A 21,957-nucleotide genomic window follows, 5' to 3' on the forward strand; every position below is an offset into this window, starting at 1 on the left:
CCTGAGGAGGAGGATGAGATTGACCAGATCGGTTTGCTTGAAGATGGAAATGGAATAAAACGTAGGACAACTGACCTCCTCTGGCTCACCTTCAGGGAAGTGAACCTGCCTTTGGATTAGGAAATTATCATGGTAGCCATGAGCCTAGAAGAATGTCTTTTTTTTTTTTTTTTTTTGCAGTTTTTTTTTGGCTGGGGCAAGGTTTGAACCCGCCACCTCCAGCATATGGGGCTGGCGCCCTACTCTTTGAGCCACAGGTGCCACCCCTAGAAGAATGTCTTGTAGGAGGATAATTTCCAGTATATTAGACAAACCTTTTAGGAAAGAATAATAAGCATTAGGAAGAATTCCAGGATACTGAAAATCAAGTTAAATTTTAATTTTATAGTATGCTTGATATCAAAATATGATTAACTTGAGTCAAAGAAATAGAAAAAGAGAACCAGAGAGAAACAGCTACATTTCTCTCTTCCCTGAGTCTCCAGATAAATGGAAAAAATCACCTTGTTGCCCTCAGTTATGTACCGTAGGAATTCAACCATTTCTTCAGGTGGTCAAATTATTTGTGACAATAATTCTCAGTAGGAAAATGAAACAGGTGTCATCAAGACAAGTAATTTTACTGAATCTCAAAGCCAGAAGTTCCCTAAATTAAGGATCTGCTCTCTAATCAATAAAATCGGTTCAGTGGTTGATTTTGGTAAACTACGATTGTTCCGTGGCCAATTAAAATTGTACTGTTGTGTTTTACAGAAGTGTTAGCTTTCAAAAGTGTCAAAATATTAAAACACTACACAGATTTGAAGTAAATATAAAGCACCATTATTATTTGTTTTAAAAGATGCTAGGTAGTGAAGAACAGTATTATTCAAGAATAAATTCTCACTGAAATATATTTCAGATCATAAGGCTAAGTGAATACTAAGTGGATATGCGTTCATCACTTGAGGTTTAATGCAGAACTTTTCACTAATGTAGAAGATAATTTATTCTCAGTAAACATTATGTGGTAAGAATTTCTCCTGTTACATCTGTCAGATATGTTACAATTGAGCAAATTGTGTTGATGAACAAAAAAAATTTTTTTTGCAGTTTTTTTGGCCGGGGCTGGGTTTGAACCCGCCACCTCTGGTATACGGGCTGGTGCCCTACTCCCTGAGCCACAGGTGCTGCCCACAATAAAGAGATTTTTAAAAACCAAAATGCACTGATGATATTTTGCAATAATAAAGGCCTTGCATCTACATCTTTGAAATAATGCAAAAATGCCTCAGAAGTGATGGAAATGATGTCATTAACAGAGTTACAGCACTGAATATTCTGTCAAACTATCTGATTTGCCAAATAAAATGACTTGTCTGATGTTATTCAAATTCCTCTCAAAATTTTTCTAATTTTGAAATAAATTATCATTTGATTTCTTTTCTTTTGTTCATTGTTTTTCTGTATATTTTCACTCTGCCACTCAAGCTGGAGTACAATAGCCTCATCATAGCTCATTTCAACCTTCAACTCCTATGCTCAAGTGATTCTCCCACCTCAGCCTCTTGAGTGGCTGGGACTACAGGCGCATGCCACCATGCCTGGCTAATTTTTCTATTTTTTGTAGAGATGGGGGTTTCAGGCTGGTCTGTAACTCCTGGCCTCATGCAATCCTCCCACTTGGGCCTCTCAGAGTGCTAGGATTATAGGCATGAGACACTGGGCCCAATTCCTGGGTTTCAAAGATGTATAATCTGAGGCAGAAATGGCTTTGACAACAATAATTGCTTTACATTTCACATTATTTTATATGCAATTATCTTCTTACTTTGTATGCTAGAACATCATTTTTTTTTTTTTTGCATCTTACAGATAGAAAAGTACATAGTTTAAGGTGTGCTGTTTAAATTATACTACATTTTGTTCTTCTGTAGAGCCAGAATGGATGGTTGCCTTACAAAAGGAAAACTATGGACAGATCTAAAAGGTGGCACAAAGACAGGCATTTTGCCAACATAAATCACACTGCCGTACGAAGTCAACCCCAGATCAATTATACAGATATTTTTCTAAAAGTCTGAATCATATCTGCTCTGGAGAAATGGGTCAAAGAAAAATCCTACTTACTGAGTTATCTATTTTTCTAGGCATCTTTAAGCCATACAGAGTGGCTCTTCCTGGCAATGGCTAAGATTTTAAAAACTTTTAATTGACCTTAATACAAACATTACGAAGATAAAGATTAGCCCTAAAAGCTCCCTATTATTTTGAGATCACAACTTTGCCCATCTCCTCCACCCAGAAGTCTGAACCCCTAGCATCTCTTGTTAATCTCTGGCTTCAGAGTTGCCCACTCATAACTGGCCCATCCCCATCAAAGTCACACTCTGCACAGGGAACATCTGTGTTGGGCTTTTCTCCCTTCTTCCCATCCAGTGTAAAAACCAACTTTTCATATCTGTTTGTTTGAGTCTTCTCTGAGAAACTAACATGTGATGCTATGAGTAAAACAACGGATCTGAGTAAATGATCGTGGATTAAGGTGTGACAGTCCTGAGAAACAGATGTACATTCACAGGTGATTACTGTTCAAGAAACTGAGACCTCTGCAAGGTAAGAGATTGCAGATGGATAAACATATCAACAAATAAATGAACAAATGGATACAATGCCTTACTCCAAATAAACTGTGTTCACTTTGGGGATTTCCAAAAGGTATTTGAAGACATAAAAGCCTTTCAATACATTTCACATCACATCAAATATGCGTTCATCTCAGAATAGAGTCATTTCTTTGAGGAATCAAAGGAATGTTCCCTATGACATGGTTCACACGTGCTGTTTCTACATTTACCAGTGATTTTGCATCTAGTTTTAAGGGTGTGCTATATTTATAGGTGACTATTTTTCATAAGGATGTCTTTATATTTCCCCCCACTCACTCAGATCATTGCTTTACATAAAAATAAATACGACCAATGCCAAACAGATAGAATGAAATGATGTCTTCAGTGCTGGGTAACAGGGAATTTAGAGTGGAGATTGGTCCCAACACAGGCATAACTTTTCTGGCATGAAGCACTTTCATCTCTAAACTTCACCTGATTCTGTCTTCACTCATCCTTCTAAGGGTTTTTATTTATATTTTCCTCTCTATAGCCAGAACTCATATTTGTTTTATTAAAATTTCTATGAACTGCTTATTTTTCATTTTCTTTTTTTTTTTTTTTTTTTTTTTTTTGAGACAGAGCCTCAAGCTGTCCCCCTGGGTAGAGTGCCGTGGCATTACAGCTCACAGCAACCTCCAACTCCTGGGCTCAAGCGAGTCTCCTGCCTCCGCCTCCCAAGTAGCTGGGACCACAGGCGCCCACCACAACGCCCGGCTATTTTTTGGTTGCAGCCGTCATTGTTGTTTGGCGGGTCCGGGCTGGGGATTCGAACCCGCCACCTTAGGTGTACGTGGCTGGCGCCTTAGCCGGTTTATTTTTCATTTTCTTAGAAAATTAAGGAAAATTTATTAGCTGATTGTATGTAAATTGCTCTAGTTCAGTTTTCACTGAGGATACATTTGTTTTGAATATCTGTTATGACAATTATATACAGCTACATTTTCAACTCTAATGCATTTTTAATAACTTCCTTCAGCAGCTAGTGATTTGAATTTCAAATTTCTTTCTACCAAGAAGTAAAAAAAAACTATATACCATTTCATAGCAATTTCATATAAAAATTGATTTATGCACCAAGATCTCTCTCACAGTAAACATATCAAATGTCTAAATGAGACTATTAATACTCATAGGCATATAATATGTGTGCTCCAGATAGAACATAATGGTAAGTTAAAGTTGGTAAAGAGATAATTGTGTTCTTAGCTTATTTTTCAGAAATCCCTTACTTATACTGGAAATATTTCATTCATTCGATTGATAAGTTTAATTTATTATTACTGATCATTAAAGTCAATTTTAGGACAAGTCCAAATAAGTCATTAACTATCAGTATAATGTTATTTATTTACTCATTTATTTATTTATCTTTGAGATAGAGTCTTACTTTGTCACCCTCCATAGGGTGCTATGGAATCACAGCTCATAGTAACCTCCCACTCTTGGGCTCAAGTGATTCTCTTGCCTTAGCCTCCTAAGTAGGTGGGACTACAGGTGCCTGCTACAACATCTGGCTATTTTTAAAGATGGAGGTCTCGCTCTTGCTCAGGCTGGTCTTGAACCTGTGCGCTCAGGACAATCCACCTGCCTGGGCCTCCCAGAGTGCTGGGATTACAGGTGTGAGCCACCATGCCCGGCCCAGTATAAATGTTTAACTATTCACAAAGAGAATAGTTTGAGAACTCCATATTACTCTATTTCTTAAAACCATCTTGAAAATGAAGAATTTTTTTCCCTTCTAATTCTAGAAATGCAAGATTTAGACTGGACATTAATTGCCCAAGAGAAAAGAAAAGTTTCAGACAGGCTGGCCTTTCTCATAAAAGGATTGTCCTGTGTTTACTTGACCATCAGAGGCAACTATAAAAAATTTACAGCTTTGCCAATAGTCACTTCTGAAAAAAAAGCAAAGGATTCATGATTCTACAAATGCAATAAGCCATGAAAGGTGATGACTCAGTCCTTGATTTTATAAGAGCAAGAGGGTACTTGAGGATAAGATGTTAAGAACCTTTGTGATTTTATTATTATTTGCCTGAAAGGCTGGCTGTCCAGGCCTTGGACAAAATAATACTCCTAGTTCCAGGCATGCCATCCCCACACCAGAGCCACCTGCCTGCTCCCAAGAGGCGTAACTCCAGGGAAAAAAATCATCACATGGAGCCTCTGGCATTCTGTCATCCTCTCTTTTGCAAATGTCAAATTTTAAATAATTTTGTTTTTGGTAAAATAAATACATTCCCTCTTCAGAATTCTTACATTTTTTTTATTACATGTGCATTTATAGTACATCAATTCTACAAGCGGTTACTTAAGTGGTACTTTCCCTAATTTTCTACCATTGCTTAAATTAGCTATTCTTTCAATCAAGTGTTAACTCTTTTGATCTGTAACTCTCAATAAATTGAAAAACCTGTGAAATATCACTGGTAAGGCTGGTCTCAAAGTCCATGTCATTTTGAGAAAAAGTCTTATTACAAAGTTTAATTTTGCATGATCTGCCTTTAGAGAGACTTTGCTATATACCCTCTTCAACGTTAATTCTGTTCAATATATTTCCTGAGCAATTTCACTACAATATTCTGTATTTTGAATAGCTTCATGAAAATATCCATCTAATATACCACTGATATCTCATATGACAATGTCATAGGTCAAGAATGACATTTTTTCTTCACTACTGAAACTACTCCTTGTCATGTGCTTCCTGGATCCATGCACAGCGTCACCATTGGTCGGTCTATCATCAACACAGGAAATTTCACTTTTCTCCTCCATTTCCCCTGTATGTCATCAGTTACTGTTAGGTAGGGATACGGGATAATAAGAGGGACAAAATGACCAGATGGGCTTCCAAGTAGAAGCAGGTGACACGTCTAGGGACCGTCCAAGGACTTAACTGGTGTTTGCTCTGGAAGGAGGTCTCCAAGGTCTGCCCAACTAGGAAGAGGTGGGGAAACCATAAAGTGGAGCTATGGTCAAGGCTGAAGGGGTCTTTGGAACATGAAATAAGCAAAGTGACAGTGCCCTTAAGTGACTAGGCATGGTTCTTTTTCTTTCATTTTCTTCTTTTTTTTTTTTTTTGTAGCTAAACATACCTTTATTTACAAAATATTCAGTAAAAAATTTACAAAGAGGTGGCCAACATATAGAGAATAATTTACAAGTATTTTGTAAAGTTTTGTGTGTTCTATTAGCCTCTGGGAACCACCTGCCTTGAGTACTGACAAGATAGGATATTATGAAGCCTGTTGCTTCATTCTTTCTGTGCTGAGAATAGAAGTGTACCCTGATATTCAAAGGTAAAGAGTAAATGCTCATATTCAAAAAATTCTGTTTGAACTATATGGAATTTATTAATTCTGTAAATTGATGTCTTCCATCATATTTGGAATTTTTCAGGCATTAATATGTAAATGTTAATAAAGTATTTGAAATAATATTTTAATATTTTTCTGCCTCATCCTCTTTCATTCTGCAATGGTTAGACTATCCCCATGTCAGAAACTGAAATTGTCCCTCAAGCCCTGAAGCTCTTTTTTTCTCATTCTCTCTCATTTTTTACTGTGATTTTTCTCAGTCTTTTTCCTATTACAGGACTTCTATTGTTTTACCTTCAAGTTCATTATTCCCTCTACTTTTTTTCTTGCTATTAATCTTACCCAGTGACATTTTAATTTTGGATGTCTTATTTGTAGTTCTAAAATGTCCTTTCAGGATTATAATTACAATTTCCCTTTCTTTGCTGAGAGTCCTTTTTAAAATTAAACATGGTCGTTATTTCCTTTACCTCATCACCCATGGGCATAAGAGTTGTTTAAAGCGTCGTCTCATCATTCAGAATCTGTGCCATATCAGGTTCCACAGCAGGTGATTTTATTTTCCTTTTTGCTTAGATGTTTCATGATTTTGTCCTGCCCTGAGGAAAGTTGGATTTTATGCTGGTCATTGTGATTGTCGTGTGTAGACTCTCGATTCGGTTACATTTATCTCAGAGTGTGTTTATTTGTCTGCTTTTTAGCCAGTAATTCCCTTGCTAAGGCTGACCTGCTGTCTGCTACGCCTGTAGTGGGTTGTGGCTCAGACTTCGGGGAGATGCTGCGGTCTTAGCTGTGACTTGGTTTCACTGATCCTCTTCATGCTGGTTCAGATGTCAGCCCTGGTCTCTCCTGATCTATGCGCACGGTGAGCCGCTCCCCTTCTCCAGCTTTGTCTTTTGTTACGGTTTCCTCCTTACTCTCTGGGAGCCTTGGTTAGTTACCTCAGTGCCATTTCCTCTGATTTCTGAAAAAATGCCCAGTTTTCCTACCGTAGCTTAGTCATCCATTATTGCTGCTGGTGTGACTGCACCTGCCCTCCCTGCCAAGCTGCCCCCAGGAGAGGAAGACCGTGCAGGTCCCGCAGTTTAAGATCAGATGCTCCTTCACAAACTGTTACTTTTCTTGCTTTTGTACAGGGACCTAGTACTTGTTCCTTTTGTATTGAGCCCAGAGTTTTTAGGTGTGAATTGTGGGAGAATTATACCGTTAGGAGATCACTGCTGCGTGCTGAAAATAGAAACACAATGTGCTATTTTAAGATGCTAGCCCTGTCACGCCAGGCTCCCTGCTGAAAACCCTTTCAGAGACTCCCCCTCCTGTAGACTCTATTTCAGTCTTTCGTCCTCTTCTCGTCCCACGTGCCTGTCAGAACAGCCTTCTTTTAGATCCTCCAGCTTATCCAATTGTTTCCACTTCCATTTTTTTGGTAAGAGTTTTTATTTAAATTTTACTTTTTTTCTTGGAATGATCTTCTTGTGTATCTTTGAATCTGTTAAGGGATGACTCATAACTCTTGTTTCTTGTAGTTGAGTCTCAGCTGACTTCTATCTGTAGCAATTCTCCATTCATTCTGGAGTAGGTCTATCACCCCTTTCAAAATAAAAACAGTTACCATCGCATACTTCACACTGATGTTATTAAGAAGGTGTGATAGTGACAGACTAAAGCACAGTACTGTCTGTTTAGTGCATAGAGCAGGGCTACCCATATAGTAAGTGCCCAGTGATCACGGGTGTGATGAATATTACTGAGCTGGAGTTCCATACGAGGCTGACAGTTCACAGTTTGAGAATTCACAGTTCACAGACTAACTCAGGGACTGACATTGGCCTTTGAAATGCCCTGCTCCCAGTAGAAGCCGAATGACCTTCAAGGAGTCAGTCTCCCAGACAAACGGACGTTAGCATTTTTTTTTAGCTTTGAGCAGGCCACGGAGTGTCTGTGATCGCCACTATGAGTTAAGGAGAGGGTCAGGTAGGCAAAGCTAAGAGAATATAAACCAAAGGGAAAGGAGCTCTCAGAAAGCCTTTTAGAGATGCTTTTTCCAATACATCAATCACCAGTGCTAGTTCCACCACTCAAATATCATATTTATTTACAAATTTTAATAAAGAAACCCAAATTAGGCAAAATTCAAAATATTCTTTTGATAAAATTTATGTCTACCTCCCCAGCTGTATTTGTGTATTGCCTTGAAGTTATCTGAGTATCTGTGTCTCTTTCACTACAGTGCAAACCCTTCCAGGGGAACGACTGGATCTCATTTTTGTATCCTCCAGCAGAAGCAGAATGCCTGCCCAGAGTACACACCCTTATCTATCTGCAGCCAAGTTACCAGTTCTTAGAGGTGGTTAGAATACTAGAATGTGTCCCTTTTTTGTGTGTATGTGCAGTTTTTGGCCGGGGCTGGGTTTGAACCCGCCACCTTCGGCATATGGGGCTGGCGCCCTACTCCTTTGAGCCACAAATGCCACCCTAAATGTGTCCCTTTTTTAGATAAAAGAAAGCTGGGTTCAAAAATCAGATGACGTCTCTTCCTGAGGATTGTACCTGTTACAGGCATCAGTAAAGCTAAACCCCAGATGACCAGCTAGCTGTGCCACTGATCAGCAAGGCCTCTGACCAGGGAGCCACAGAACACGTAATATGCCCATCAAAATTGTACTCACAAACTAAGCTTCACAGCTTAGTTTTTACAACCAGCAATTCCTCATTAAGTTAGGTTTAACGTTACTGCCAAAATCATCATCATAACACATAAATACCAGTAGGACTTTAGAATTCAAATAACTTTGGCTATCATTAGACTAGGAAGCGTTGTGCTATCTGTTTTATGACATTATAACTCAAATAATCTTTGGAAACACATAGTACGACAATTTTAAAATTCATTTGTGCATCAGAAAACCAAACCCCCACGAGCTAGAAAGTGACTGAGCAGAAAGCTGGACTCGCGTTCCCTGGCAGAAACTATACATTATCATATAGAACAGCTCACAGGGAGTTGTGAAACTCAAAAGCTGTTTCATAATATTTATTTTGAAATACTAGGGTACGAGCATGCCTGTTACATGAATGAATTGTAAGGCTGAAATCAGGGCTCCTAGCGTGCCCACCACTGGAATATGCACATCCTACCAATAGATAAGTTTTTACCCTCATCCCCATTCTTAGTATCCAATGCCCTTCATGCCAGTTGAGGACCACATGAGCCATTGTTTAGCTCCCACTTTATGCTCTTTGTTCCCGGTTTGTATACAATATAAATGATTGCTGATTATTTGTGTAATAGCTTTAGCTAGCACAAGACTGCCAAATCATTTATTTTTAATAAAGGGAGAAATTAGGACAGTATATCCCACAAAATAATACTCCATAAATTCATTACGTTATCCAGGGCAACTTACTGTATAACTAATTTCAGTGAGAAGTTAGAATCTTTACTGAGCTTATTCAGACATTCTACCAACAGGCAATGCTGCTCTATACCCGAGTTGTGAGTAAGAGTCCTCTGTATTCCTACAAAGTATCTGGGTTCCGACACTGCCAGCAGACGTGACTTTCAGCTGCATATTCAGCATTGGGGCTGTGTTTTACACTCTTTAAATTCTAAGGAAACTGATATTTCATTCCCAGTATTTCTGTCCTGTCTCTACACATCAGCGTGTCTGATGATCATTTGCTTGTTAAGGAGCTAACAACAAACGCCGTACACATTAACATTATTAGCGCTGCTAAAGCCAGATTCAAAATTTTATCTCCTAAACATTGCCTAGAGCTTAAATCAAAGTAACAGATGCACAATTAACCTGAGCGGAGGGAAAATGCCTACTCAGCACCCTGAAGAATGATCCGGTCGCGTTACGAGTCATCTCATTTCACAAAGTAGCAATAAAAATGAGTGTTTCATTTTGCAGAGGTACCAGTGGCATTTATAACAGGTGATTAAAATAAAGGAGAGAAATAACTTTTGCATTTTATCAGAACGGGGGAATTTTATCCCAACCATGAATTTCTACCTCTATAGATTTCATGTATCAAAGAAACATCTTCACAAGTTCTCAGGGGTCCAGTTGTTCCCCAGTTGACTCACCTTATGAAAGTTTCTGAAATAAGCTGCCTTTTCATCCGGAAATTTTTCTAACCTTCTGGGTCCTTTGCTAGAAGCCTTCTTGAAAACCAACCAGCATCGCCTGAAAATCTTAAAACAAATAAAGAAATCCCATTATCCATCTTTTTACATGAGTTTGCTGCATCAGAGGTTTATCTATTCAATTAACCCACTGGGAATACACTTTTTAAAATGCTCTTATTGAGCAGAGATTAACTTATTTGGGGGTGATAAGCATGCTCTCAATTAAAGTCACAACAATTTTTGAAAATACTTTATTTGTGAAGGAATCGTTATGCATTTTTCAATGTGCTAGATAAAATGGTTTTTAATATAACTAAATACTTTGGATGCCGCATCATATAAAATGTGTATTTTCATCATCATAGTGACTAGCAATTCTCTATTCTCTGTACTTGTGCAATGATGATTTAACAAGTTTGGGTGAAGTTTTCTGTCTTTGAAAACAATGTCACATATAAAAATTAACTTATTTTGTGGAATTTTAGTTTTTTAATAGATACTCACACATTGTTTGCTGAAAACAGCAAAAAATATGTATTTAATGATTACACCTCTCTTATACTGTTTCAGCAACTAGTGTTTATCAAATATTTCTTTGTACAATATATTCAGAATTTAGAAGCACATTTAATTCTCATAATAAAATGAGGAATGGATGAAATAGATACCATCTTCATTTTTAGGTAGCATTAACGACAATATCAGGATTTGATTTTATTTTAATTAAATCATAGCTGTGTACATTAATGCAATCATGGGGTTCAGTGTGCTGGTTTTATATACAATTTGAAATATTTTCATCAAACTGGTTAACATAGCCTTCATGGCATTTTCTTAGTTATTGTGTGAAGACATTTATATTCTACACTCAGTAAATTTCATATGTACTTTTGTAAGATGCACCTTAGGTGTGATCCCATCAATTACCCTCCCTCCACCCATCCTCCCGCCTCCCCTTCCGTCCCTTTTCCCCATATTGGTTTGAATATTTTTAAACAATGGAGCTATTTATATTTTCATTTAGCATTCTACAAATAAAAAAAACACATCAAATTTACTCTCTTCCTAAAACTAACAAATGAGACTGGTTTTTAAAGACTTAATATAGTAGATTTTTGGCCAAGTTGAGTTAAAAATTATTAAGTCATTATTTTTTAATTTTGGAATAATTTGGAGTTTATAAACAGTTACAAAAATGGAGGAGAATCCCTATATATTTAAGCATCTTCCTTTAATATTAACAGCCTGTATAGACAGAGTACATTTTTCAAAACTAAGACACTAATATTAGTGAAATACTATAAATTAAATGACCAATTCTACTCAATTTCACCTGTCCAGTTACATTTCAGGAGCCTGTACCCGGACATCAAGTTGAATTTTGTTGTTCTGTCTCCTGAGCCACCTCTGATTTGTGATAGTTTCTTAGACTTTCTTTGTTTTTCACGACCTTGACAGTTTTGATAAACAATGGTAAGGTATTTTGTATAAGGCCCATCAAATTCTATTTGTTGCAAATAGGTTATTTTTGATATTCCAAAAGTCTAATGAAAATCTCACAATAAAGTGATTAAAATATAACATTTACTGGGACAATAATATAAATTAATTCTGGTTATGGATGACTTACGTATATTTTTATGTATTGTTTCAGTTTCATCGAGGGTACAAAGAACTAGGTTACACCGTTTGCATTTGTTAGGTAAAGTCCCTCCTATAATTGTGTGCTGCCCCCAAGAGGTGTGTCACACACTGTGTGCCATCCCCATCACCCTCCCCTCTTCTGCTCCCTCATTCCCCTGCCTCCCACCCTGAATTGATTTGAGTTTTTCTCTTCTGTGGGGGCTGACAAACATGTCAAAAAATGCTCATAGTCCCTGATCATTAGAGAAATGCAAATCAAAACCACCCTGAGATATGACCTAACCCCAGTGAAAAAAGCCCACATCACGAAGTCTCAAAGTCGCAGATGCTGGCCTGGATGTGGAGAAGGGAACACTTTAGACGCTGGTGGGACTGCAGTCAACTTTTTTGGAAGGAAGTATGGAGAATCCTGAAAGATCTCCAATTGAACTACTTATATTTTAATCAGATCTCTAGTTGAATTTTTAAATTTAAAGTAATGAATCATTTAGTAAATGCAGAGGGTTTTTTCTTTTGAACGTAACTTTTCAAAAATATTTTTCTTTTTAATAGGAGTAGCATAACAACAGTGTGCTGGTGTGGAGAAGTTTCAAGTGTCATTGTGTGTCAATGTGGAACCAAATTAGGCTGAGTCAGCACAGCAAAGCCACCCCAGGACTGGAAGGGTGAAATGAGCAGATGCTTATTTTACTGGATTTTATTAGTGCCCTGGGATCTGCTGGGCCCTAGAACTTCTTGTACATGGGTTGGAGAGATTCGAGAGATGAGTAACAAAAATGCCTCCCTGAGACCAAGAGATCACTTCTCAGAGGCAAAAAGTGAAAATAAAGGAATAAGTTTCATTTTGCTTAAAAATGAAAAGGTATAAATTCTTCAAGTACATGAAAGAGCATCATATAAATAAAATTAGCTACCTTATTTTTATTTGTACCCATGAGAATGGGACACAAATTATTGTCCTCCATTAGCAGTGTCACTCCTTGGCTCTTCAGAGGTATCTGCAGGCACGGAGACCATTTGGCTGGATAACATCAGAACTTGTTGCTTGCAAGAATAGTCACTTATAGTCAGTCTCCTAGCAGCTGACATTGCTGCCGACCCCATCATGGTTTCAGGGTTCTATGCCATTCTGTCCTGGGAGCTTCCCTGGTTTCACCTCCATATTCAAAGCCATCTGCCAAACCTATCAGTTATCTCACCCAACATACTTCTCAGAAGCTTCTTCTAGAAAGTTCTGTGTGGTTGCCAGGACTCTGGAAAACCCCAGACTCCTCAGCTGGTCCACACTTTGTATTCCACTCCATTAGCCAGAAAGCCAGCTCGCCACCACCAAATACCCTTGCAAACACGTTCCACCTGATGGAAACCCCCTTCCCACATGGAAAGCCCTTTTCCTTATTGCTCTCCTCCTTCAAGGTGATTTTACACCAGGGACACTTTTTCTCCACTGGGAAGTAGATGGCAGGTTCCTTGGCTTCAGTTCACCTCTGTAATGACCTTGTTTAGCTGGAATTCCTTCACAAGCTTTACCTTAACCAAAAGTCGGATTTAACAGGCTAATTCCATCATAAGCTGTTAACCTAGTGAACCCTGCACTTCAAATAGGATTTTGTTTAGGAACTTGGAAGAATTCTGATTATGGGAGTTGTCAAATCTGAGAGTCCCTTGTGCTAAAGAGGGTCATGAAAACCTTGTTTCTAGAGACTTTTGAGACATAAAGAGTAAAGTATCCTATTAGCATATCTGGATCGCAGCCTGTTTGTGTTTTCTTCCGAAAGCACCACACTGTGTAAATAATACAACGGCATGTAGGATTCAATTATTAATTTATAACTGTGCTCAGATGAATGTGAGACACACACATACGCAAAGCCCCCCCCAGGAATAGTTCTTGGTGGGCTCACGCTTTGAGTGAGTTCAGTTACTTACACTTAGGTATTTGTGCCTTGACAAAATGTTTACGATACTTTTGAAATACATACTTGGTTTTTGTAAAAAGTAGACAATACCTAAGATTAAATTTAATGCACTGATGAGTTTTAGTTTTAAGTCCTTCCAAAATAGAATTGAGTTTTATTATCTTCTAAAACTGACTTATGTTTAATTTCTGTTTTCAACCTCAGGAGGAATATGAGAGAAACTGATTACAGACTGGGCTACAAACGAGAAAATCCACGAGACTGAAATGGGATTGAGGGACCAGATGGAAAGACCTCCCCCTGTGGAACGCTGTGACCAATCACACCGTAGACACTGCAGACTAATTAGCATACTACAGTCCCTAAGACACCGCAGACTCGGACCAAGACAGACAGGTACTCGGGAGACAATGAACACAACACACCCGTGGGGATTTGACAGGATAAAAGTAGCAACTCAAAGTAATGGGCAAGAACTTTCTAATAAATAGCTTTGGGAAAACTGGATAAACATACTGAAAACAAAATGAAAATCATCTTCTTCCTCACCTGATACTCCTGAATCAGCTTCAGGTCAATTCTTTTGTTTTCTTTAATGTAAAAGGAAGCACATCTATTTAAACCAATTTCTGTAGGGCTGGCTGAATCGCCTTTTTGCTCTTAAAAGTATGTCACTTTCCTCCCCTCAAATAATGACATTTATATTTTCATTAGGAATTAGGCAGATTCTTAATACGAATGTGAAAGATCCAAAAATTAAAGCCTTTTAAATATATATATATATATAGTATGCTAATTAGTATGTCAGTGATCTCAAATTAGGGAAATACAGGACACAGAACAAAACTCTTTTATTTTCTTTGAGACGAGGTCTCACTATATTGGGTCTTGAACTCCTAGGCTCAAAGGATCTTCCCACCTCAGCATCCCAACCAGCTGGGACTACAGATATGTGTCAACACACTCTGCTACAGAAACATCATTGTAAGAGATCATAAGGAACTGAAACAAGTAAGAATTTCCTTTTTTATATCAGGAAAGAAAACTCAGAGTATTATAAATCAAAAGGTTAATTAGAAGATATGTGCCAGACACATAACTGTCAGGGGATGGGTATCTGGAACAGGTGAAGGACTCCAAGAAATGCAGAAGGAGAAGACAGGCCAGGGCACAACAGGGCAGGAGGTTGAGTGGGCACTTGCACAACAAAAGAGTGATGTAGTCAAAAATGACCAGCGGCAAAGCTTATGAAAAGTGCTCAGTCTCCTCGGCACTCGGGATCATCTAAAGTGAAAACGTGAAGCAAATGGAGGAAAAATAAAAACACTGACAACAGCGAGTGTCAGCAAAGATGTGAACCAACGGGAGCCTCACGCTCCACGGAGGAAGTGTGTGCAGGACAACCTGTAAGATACACAGCCACCCAGAATCTGGCAATTCACAAAGAATCCCAACTTTATTCTTCCTTACACACTGACCAGCAATGTTTGTATATAGCATAAAAATGTGTGTTACAGCATTATTCCCAAGAGTCCTAAATGCATAAGTTGTGATTTGTGTATTGAACACTGGGCAGCTGAAAATAATATGAACTATGGCTACACATGATGACGTAGACCAATCTCCAAACACCATGTTGAATAAAAGAATCCATACATAAAAGAACGCACACCGCAAAGTTCATTTAAATCCCCCAAGTTGGCAAAACTAAGTTATGGTATTTAAGGATGCATCCTTAGATGGTAAGTGACAGAGGACAAGAGAGTGGCTTCCACTGTCATCAGCACGGTGGCCCAGTTAGTGGTAGTAGGAATGGGAGGAAGGTGGTGGGTTGTTTGCTGCTAGCAGTGTTGTATTTTTTGATCTGGGTGGTATATACAGATATCTATATCTATATCTATATCTATATCTATATCTGTTCTATCTATCCACTATCGATCTAAGTATATTTATAAAGGTATATTTGCTCAACCTTTCCATTTAGAGTTTATGCCATTTCCTCTATGGTTGCTTTAATTTAAACTTTTTTTCTGATTTCCTATTGTGTTTAATCAGTGTTTACCAGGGACGGCAGCCTGGCTTTGCTCTTTCCAGACACGGAGCTCCTAGAACCCACAGTTTGCCTCTGTTATTTACTACGGGCGGCAGGTGCCAGTGCTGTGATGAGATCATTACTGCTGCCATCACGAGACCTGCTCCCGTTAGAATTGCAGAATGTTCTGGACTCCTTCAACATCTGGCTATCAGGTGGTGGCTTCCTTTGACTCCCAGGCTGCAGGGACTTCTTAATTGCAGGGATGTTGCTGATCCATGTTTTAAATGCCTTTAGCAGAGGGAAACTGCAAAGAACAGAAGCACCCATTCTGCTACCATTAGAATAGCTTACAGCAATTGTCCATCTGCCCAACTGAATTTGTTGCCAAAAAGAAAATCTTCTCTGTGGTCTTTCAAAATATTTTCAAAGATGGGCCAGTACTGGGTTTCCGCTTTCTTCACCACTAAAGGGAAGGGCTCCTCTTTTTCCTTAGGGGGTTTGAAGGCAGCCACTGCTACATCATCGGCAGGGCCAGGGGGCCATCGGTGTGCTTTCCAGTCCTGACTCTCTCCCTCAGGTCCTGCCCGTAGAGGTCAGACTTAGCATCGAGGTGGCTGAGGACGGCTCTTGTCTGTGTCCACACCATTCCATCTGTTTCAACCAAAGGCACTTGGCTGAGAAACAGGCATCATCCTTCTACAATGTTTCACATCGCTCTTTTGTTTCACAAAATTCTTCAAACTCTACTCCAGCTGTGGCCAGCAGCCAATGGACAGACTCCATCCTGTCCTTGCCACAGAAGTAACAGCTTGGGTTTGGCTGCCGTGGCTCCCGGCTTGGGGTTTTCTTGTCGTTTCTAGGCTCTGGCTCAGGGGCCTAATTGGAACATTCTTTGAAAAGTTACAAAACTCACACGTGTTCAAGTTTACACACATGCTGAGGCCCATTTTACTTTTCTTCTTAGTTTTTCTCCCTTTTTCTAAGAAAAAAAGATAGAGCAACACAGAGACAGAGCCATTGATCTCTGCCTGGTGTTTCAGGATGGGGAGACGGTGCTGAGCGTGTGGAGGAGGTGCTAGCACAAACCACTAACTGGAGGGAACCGTGCGAAGAAGCAGGCAGATGCCAAACAGCTTTCGGCTAAGATGCAGGCACCCCAGAAGTACGTACATCCAAGGCACTCGAGTTCCCAAAAAGTCCTGACAACTTTAGTTCATCTGTTAAAAAATAAACTATGACTGGACTTTGCTGGAGTCTGGAGTAAATATAAAGGCGATTGTTCTGGTGCCTTTGAAGGAAGACCACGTGGGATTCTGACTGGGGAAAGCTGTCTAAGTGACACTGGTGGAACAGTTCTAACAAGGCAGGCTTCACACACAAGATCAGGGGACCCAGAAGGGTATGTGTGACCAATCCACTTAACTCAAGGACTTTAGTAATAATCTCAAACCAAGTGGTGCTCCCCAAACCTTAACAAACATTTATGGCTTCCAGAGTCTTTTTCTAGCCCATGCCTTATTTCCATATCATATCATCTCTAATCTAAACTGTGATGGACCAAAGGTGTAATTAAATATGCTATGCAAAAAACAGATATACAGATGGAAGGCTGTGATTTCTCTTTCATTATTCTTGTGTGAAATAATTAACTTATTGTTTAGAATATACTTATGCCATGCACAGCTGTGATGGAATTCCTTACTTCTTCTGTCTTTGTTCTCCAGTCAATCTTTTATTATATTTCCTGGTAAACTTAACTGACCCGAGTACTGGAACTATAATTTTTATATCTTGTGGCAATCTTCTTGATGATATCTCCATAAAATCTAAAGCAAATATAGATAATATAAATTTAAGATATAATATTAATTTAGTATAATATATAATAAGTATAGTCTTAGAATAGGAAGATATATTTTTCTGAAATACGCTAATAAGCCTTTGTATCTTGATTAATAGATAATAACCCATGATATCTTCCTGGCTGACTTGTCCACACGACACCGAGTCTCTCAGGTGTAGAAAGAGTGTCTTTTTAATCTTAGTACATTAGATTCTCACTGTATTCCAGGAGACTGATTTTACAAATCCCCTATTAATTTATTTAACAATCACCCAACATTTGCCAGGAAATCGGGAAAATGTAGGTGAAATATGCTTGCCCCTCTGACAATGACGGGCTTGCTGAACAGCTAAGTACTTGGACCAGGATGATGCATTTTGCAACTTTTTTTTTTTTTTTTTTTTTTTTGCTTCATGGAGACTTAGTACATTTTAGAAGTGATTATCGAAACATACAAACATTAATAACTAACTTGGAAGATTCAAAACATAAATAGTTATTTGTCTAAAAGGAGTAAAACACATATTCTTAAATCACGCATTTCCCTGACAACATTTATTTCAATTTGTGAATTTCCTAAAAGCCCCTGGAATTCAATGGAAAATGATAGTGATTTTCTTCACACAGCAACCAAAGCCTTTCCACTACTTTGTGCAATGCTTTTAAGCTGTATACATTTTCATCTGTTTTATTTTTTAAATCTAATTAATTAATTAATTTAGAGACAGGGATTCTCCCTCTCTGTTGCCTCGTGATAAAGTGCAGTGGTTCCATCACAGCCCAATGCAACCCCAACCTCACTGAAGCCATCCTCCTGCTTCACCCTCACGAGTGCCTGGGACTCTAGGTTCCCCCTACTGCACCCAGCTAATTTTTATATTTTTTTATAGAGGTGGAGTTTCATTATGTTGCCCAGGCTGGTCTCAAACTCCTGGCCTCAAGCAACCCTCCTCCTAACTTGTCCTCCCAAAGTACTAGGCCAGCAGGTCTGAGCAACTGTGCCCTGCCTTTTTTTAATTTTTATTTTTATTGATGCATCCTCTTGAATTTCCTTAGCAGAGAAACTTTAGTATGTTTTGCTGCATGGGTCCATTCTTTTTCTAATTATTGCTTGTACTTCAAATGTCTGATAGACAGTATAAATATTACCTATCTGTTTTTAAGTCAATGATTTATGCATGGAAGATAATCAAGATATTTACTGAATAAAAGGCAGTTGCTAAAATGAAAACCCCTGTATGTCATTGATTCCTGGACATTACAGTCAAAAAATACATGGCATTGCTTTCTTCAACTTCAAATACAAAAACTGTGGGTTCGTGATGAACTCCACAATGCCTGCAAACTACCTGAAATGTTCTGCATAATTTTTGCTTATGTACTTGATTTCCTCAGATAAGTGGTTGATAATCTGAACTCATTTTCCAAGAAGTCTTTTGCTGTCCAGATTACTTGTCTGTACATGTTTTTCAATAGGAGAAAAAAGATCTTCAAAAATTCAACCTCTTCCTTTTCACTAATAAAGATTTTCCTTTCTGCTGCTTTAAGTTAGTACAATTGTTATCAGTACATTAAATGTTACTTCCTGTAACTAAGATTTAAAAATAAGAAAACTATGAAGAGAAGCTTCCAAAGCATAGCGGTAGGGAAAACAAAATGATGTAACCCATTCTCAAATATGTAACGTCAAATGACTCTTAGTTCTCCACGTACTTTGTGATTTTCTTCACATTTTTCTAAATAAGCACTCTCTAGCTGTGCTCTGCCGTGGAAAAACACACCATTTGATACTAATATTATGTGCTGAATCAAGAAGCCAAGGTTCTATGTATAAATGATTCTGCAAAAGGTTGGACTAAACTAAGTTAAATTGTTGTTTGCTCAGGGAATTTTAAGTATTCAAACTATGCATTAAGTATATAAAGAGGAAGGAAAATATATAAATATGTCTTGTTTTTTCAAGTGAATTACCCACGTATCTTTGTTTGTATTTTATTTTAATTTGGTTCATTTTCCCCCTAGGTGCTTTTAAATTTTCCATGATTGTTCAATGTTGGGAAGACCCATAAATTTTCCCCGATGCTACATACCTTAAATATTTTCATGTAGGCATTATTACTACCTGAAAATTTTTACAAAGTTGTTGTCTACTTATGCATAAGAAATATAACCTTGGCTTTTACGAACAGAATTTTAGGGATGCAAGAGAGATTGAATCTTACACTTTACGTATCATCAAAGAAATAGGCAACCTTAGGTAATCTGTGATTATTGCTTTTTGCCCAAAACTGTTTGAATAACTTTGGAGTTATGTCCAAATATTTGGAAAATACAAGACCATTAAACTTGATAGACTTAAGAAATCAATATTTACACACTATCACAGCGAGTAGTAAGAAGATCGAAACCAGATATTGCAATGGCTGTGCTTTTCCCTTCTACTTGCTCTTTATCCAACAAATTGTAGACAATAGCATTCATTACCTAGGTAAGACAGCGCAAATTTTAAAAGAAGCTTCTTCTTCACATTTTCTTAGACAAGTGTAATAAATAAATAAATTCATTCAAATAAAAATGTGCTTTGTTTTATTAGCTATAAAAATCATGAACGCTCCAAGAAGTGATAGCCTGACGGTAAGATGAGAAGTTTGTCTTATCTACACATCAACTTTCCTTATTATCATTAAAAACTATCATTTCATTAGCAAATCACTTGATGAGTTAAGATACAAATTGCATTTTTTGAGAATTGCCACCAAAGAGTGTGGGTGTAACTCTTATGCCCAAATTAAGCCTTTAATTTTTCAAAATTAAGTACCTGACTAAGAGCTAGGAAAAGATAAGATAAACAATAATATTGGACTACAAAACTTAATATGAAAATTCATTATAAGAATTTATAGAGGGGGAGCAGTGTCTGTGACTCAGAGGAGTAGGGCGCCAACCCCATATACCAGAGGTGGCCAGTTCAAACCCAACCCTGTCCGAAAAAAACAAAAAACAAAAAACTGCAAGAAAGAATTTACAAAGGGACCACAGGATCTATAATATCTCACCTCATGCATTTGCTCGACATCTGATTATATCAGTACGGTAGTAGGAATGTTTCATTTTGTAACTTAAGTTAATAAAACGATGCACGTCTAATTTATTAGGGGCTCCCACATAACTTCCTTTAAATATGGCAGCTCCCATAAGAGGAACTGTAACCATAATAATGCATCTCACATTCTATAGCCTTTCCCCCAAGATGTCTCATGCACTTTTCCACAGTCAAAAGCATCTGAAAATCAAGTATTTCATTATAATTTTAATTAAGTTCAGAACACCAAATTGTATCAGCTGTCTATATATGTTGAGGAAGAAGTTCTTATGTGAACTGGAGCCCAAACAATTTAGGATTCTTAGATTAAATAAAATACTTAAGATCACAAATAAAGTCACATTTTAAAAATGGCCCTATAGGGCCAGGCCTAAGCCAGGCCAAGTGAGTGACTGAGCATGTGAGGTGGACTTATACTCAAGGCCGAGATTCTTCAAGCTACAAATCTCTAAACTCTAAGACTTGCAGCTGTCATTACAATGTCTACAGCTCCGCGGCTTCTGAGAGCTCGGCCACGCTGAGAGTGTGTCCTGTTAGAATCTGTCCATCCATTCACAGGGCTTCTTTTGAAGACACGTTAAAGTCAGGATATGGTTCACAGCCTGCTGAATTCTCTGAAATAAATGCAGTGGCTCTCTGGTAACTGTAAAGCCAAAAATGTTTTTCTCCACCTAAGAATGTTTTAGAAACACCTAAGAATACAAGAGCAACTGAAAAGGATGAGTCAAAGGTAACTATGAAAAGGTGTCCTTAGATACAGAATCAACGTAAGCATCATCAGTGGAAGAACGGACAAAGGAAATGTGGTGTGCAGTCACCCTGGGATACTCCCTGACTTAAAAAAGAAGGAAATCACGTCATTTGGAGCCATACGGATGGAACTGGAATTCATTCTGTAAACGAAATAAGGCAGGCACAGAAAGACCAGTATCACACGTTCAGATTCATTCGTGGGAGCTAAAAAGGTTGACGTCATGGACCTACAGAGTAGAACTGTAGATACCAGGGGCTGGGAGGGGTATGTGGGTGAAGCAAGGCTAAAGAGAGGTAGGTTACTGAGTACAACACACAGATAGATAGAAGGAATGAGCTCCACTGTGGCAGCGGAGCAGGGCGCCTCCTGTAGTTAACAACGGTGTATTGTACATTTCAAAATAGCTAGTTGAGAGGGCTTCAGATATCCCCACACACAGAAGTGATGAATGCTCCAGGCGAGGGACACCTCACACACGCAGGCTTGGTCATTACACACTCTGTTCATGTAACAAAATATCACAAGTGCCCCATAAATATATATAAATATTATG

The 21,957-nt window shown here is 38.3% G+C and overlaps 1 protein-coding gene across 1 annotated transcript in view; it reads right to left on the minus strand.

Annotated features, from left to right (window-relative positions):
* Positions 1-21,957, minus strand: part of DOK6 (docking protein 6) — a 338,799-nt gene that overhangs the window by 214,361 nt on the left and 102,481 nt on the right. The window contains exon 2 of the mRNA XM_003788404.2: positions 10,065-10,172. Coding sequence (XP_003788452.1) covers positions 10,065-10,172 — 108 coding nt within the window. The remainder of the gene's footprint in view (positions 1-10,064; positions 10,173-21,957) is intronic.

The sequence above is a fragment of the Otolemur garnettii genome, unplaced genomic scaffold, assembly GCF_000181295.1.
Source record: "Otolemur garnettii isolate 467f Iridium unplaced genomic scaffold, OtoGar3 scaffold00027, whole genome shotgun sequence".
NCBI classification, from domain to species: Eukaryota; Metazoa; Chordata; class Mammalia; order Primates; family Galagidae; genus Otolemur; species Otolemur garnettii.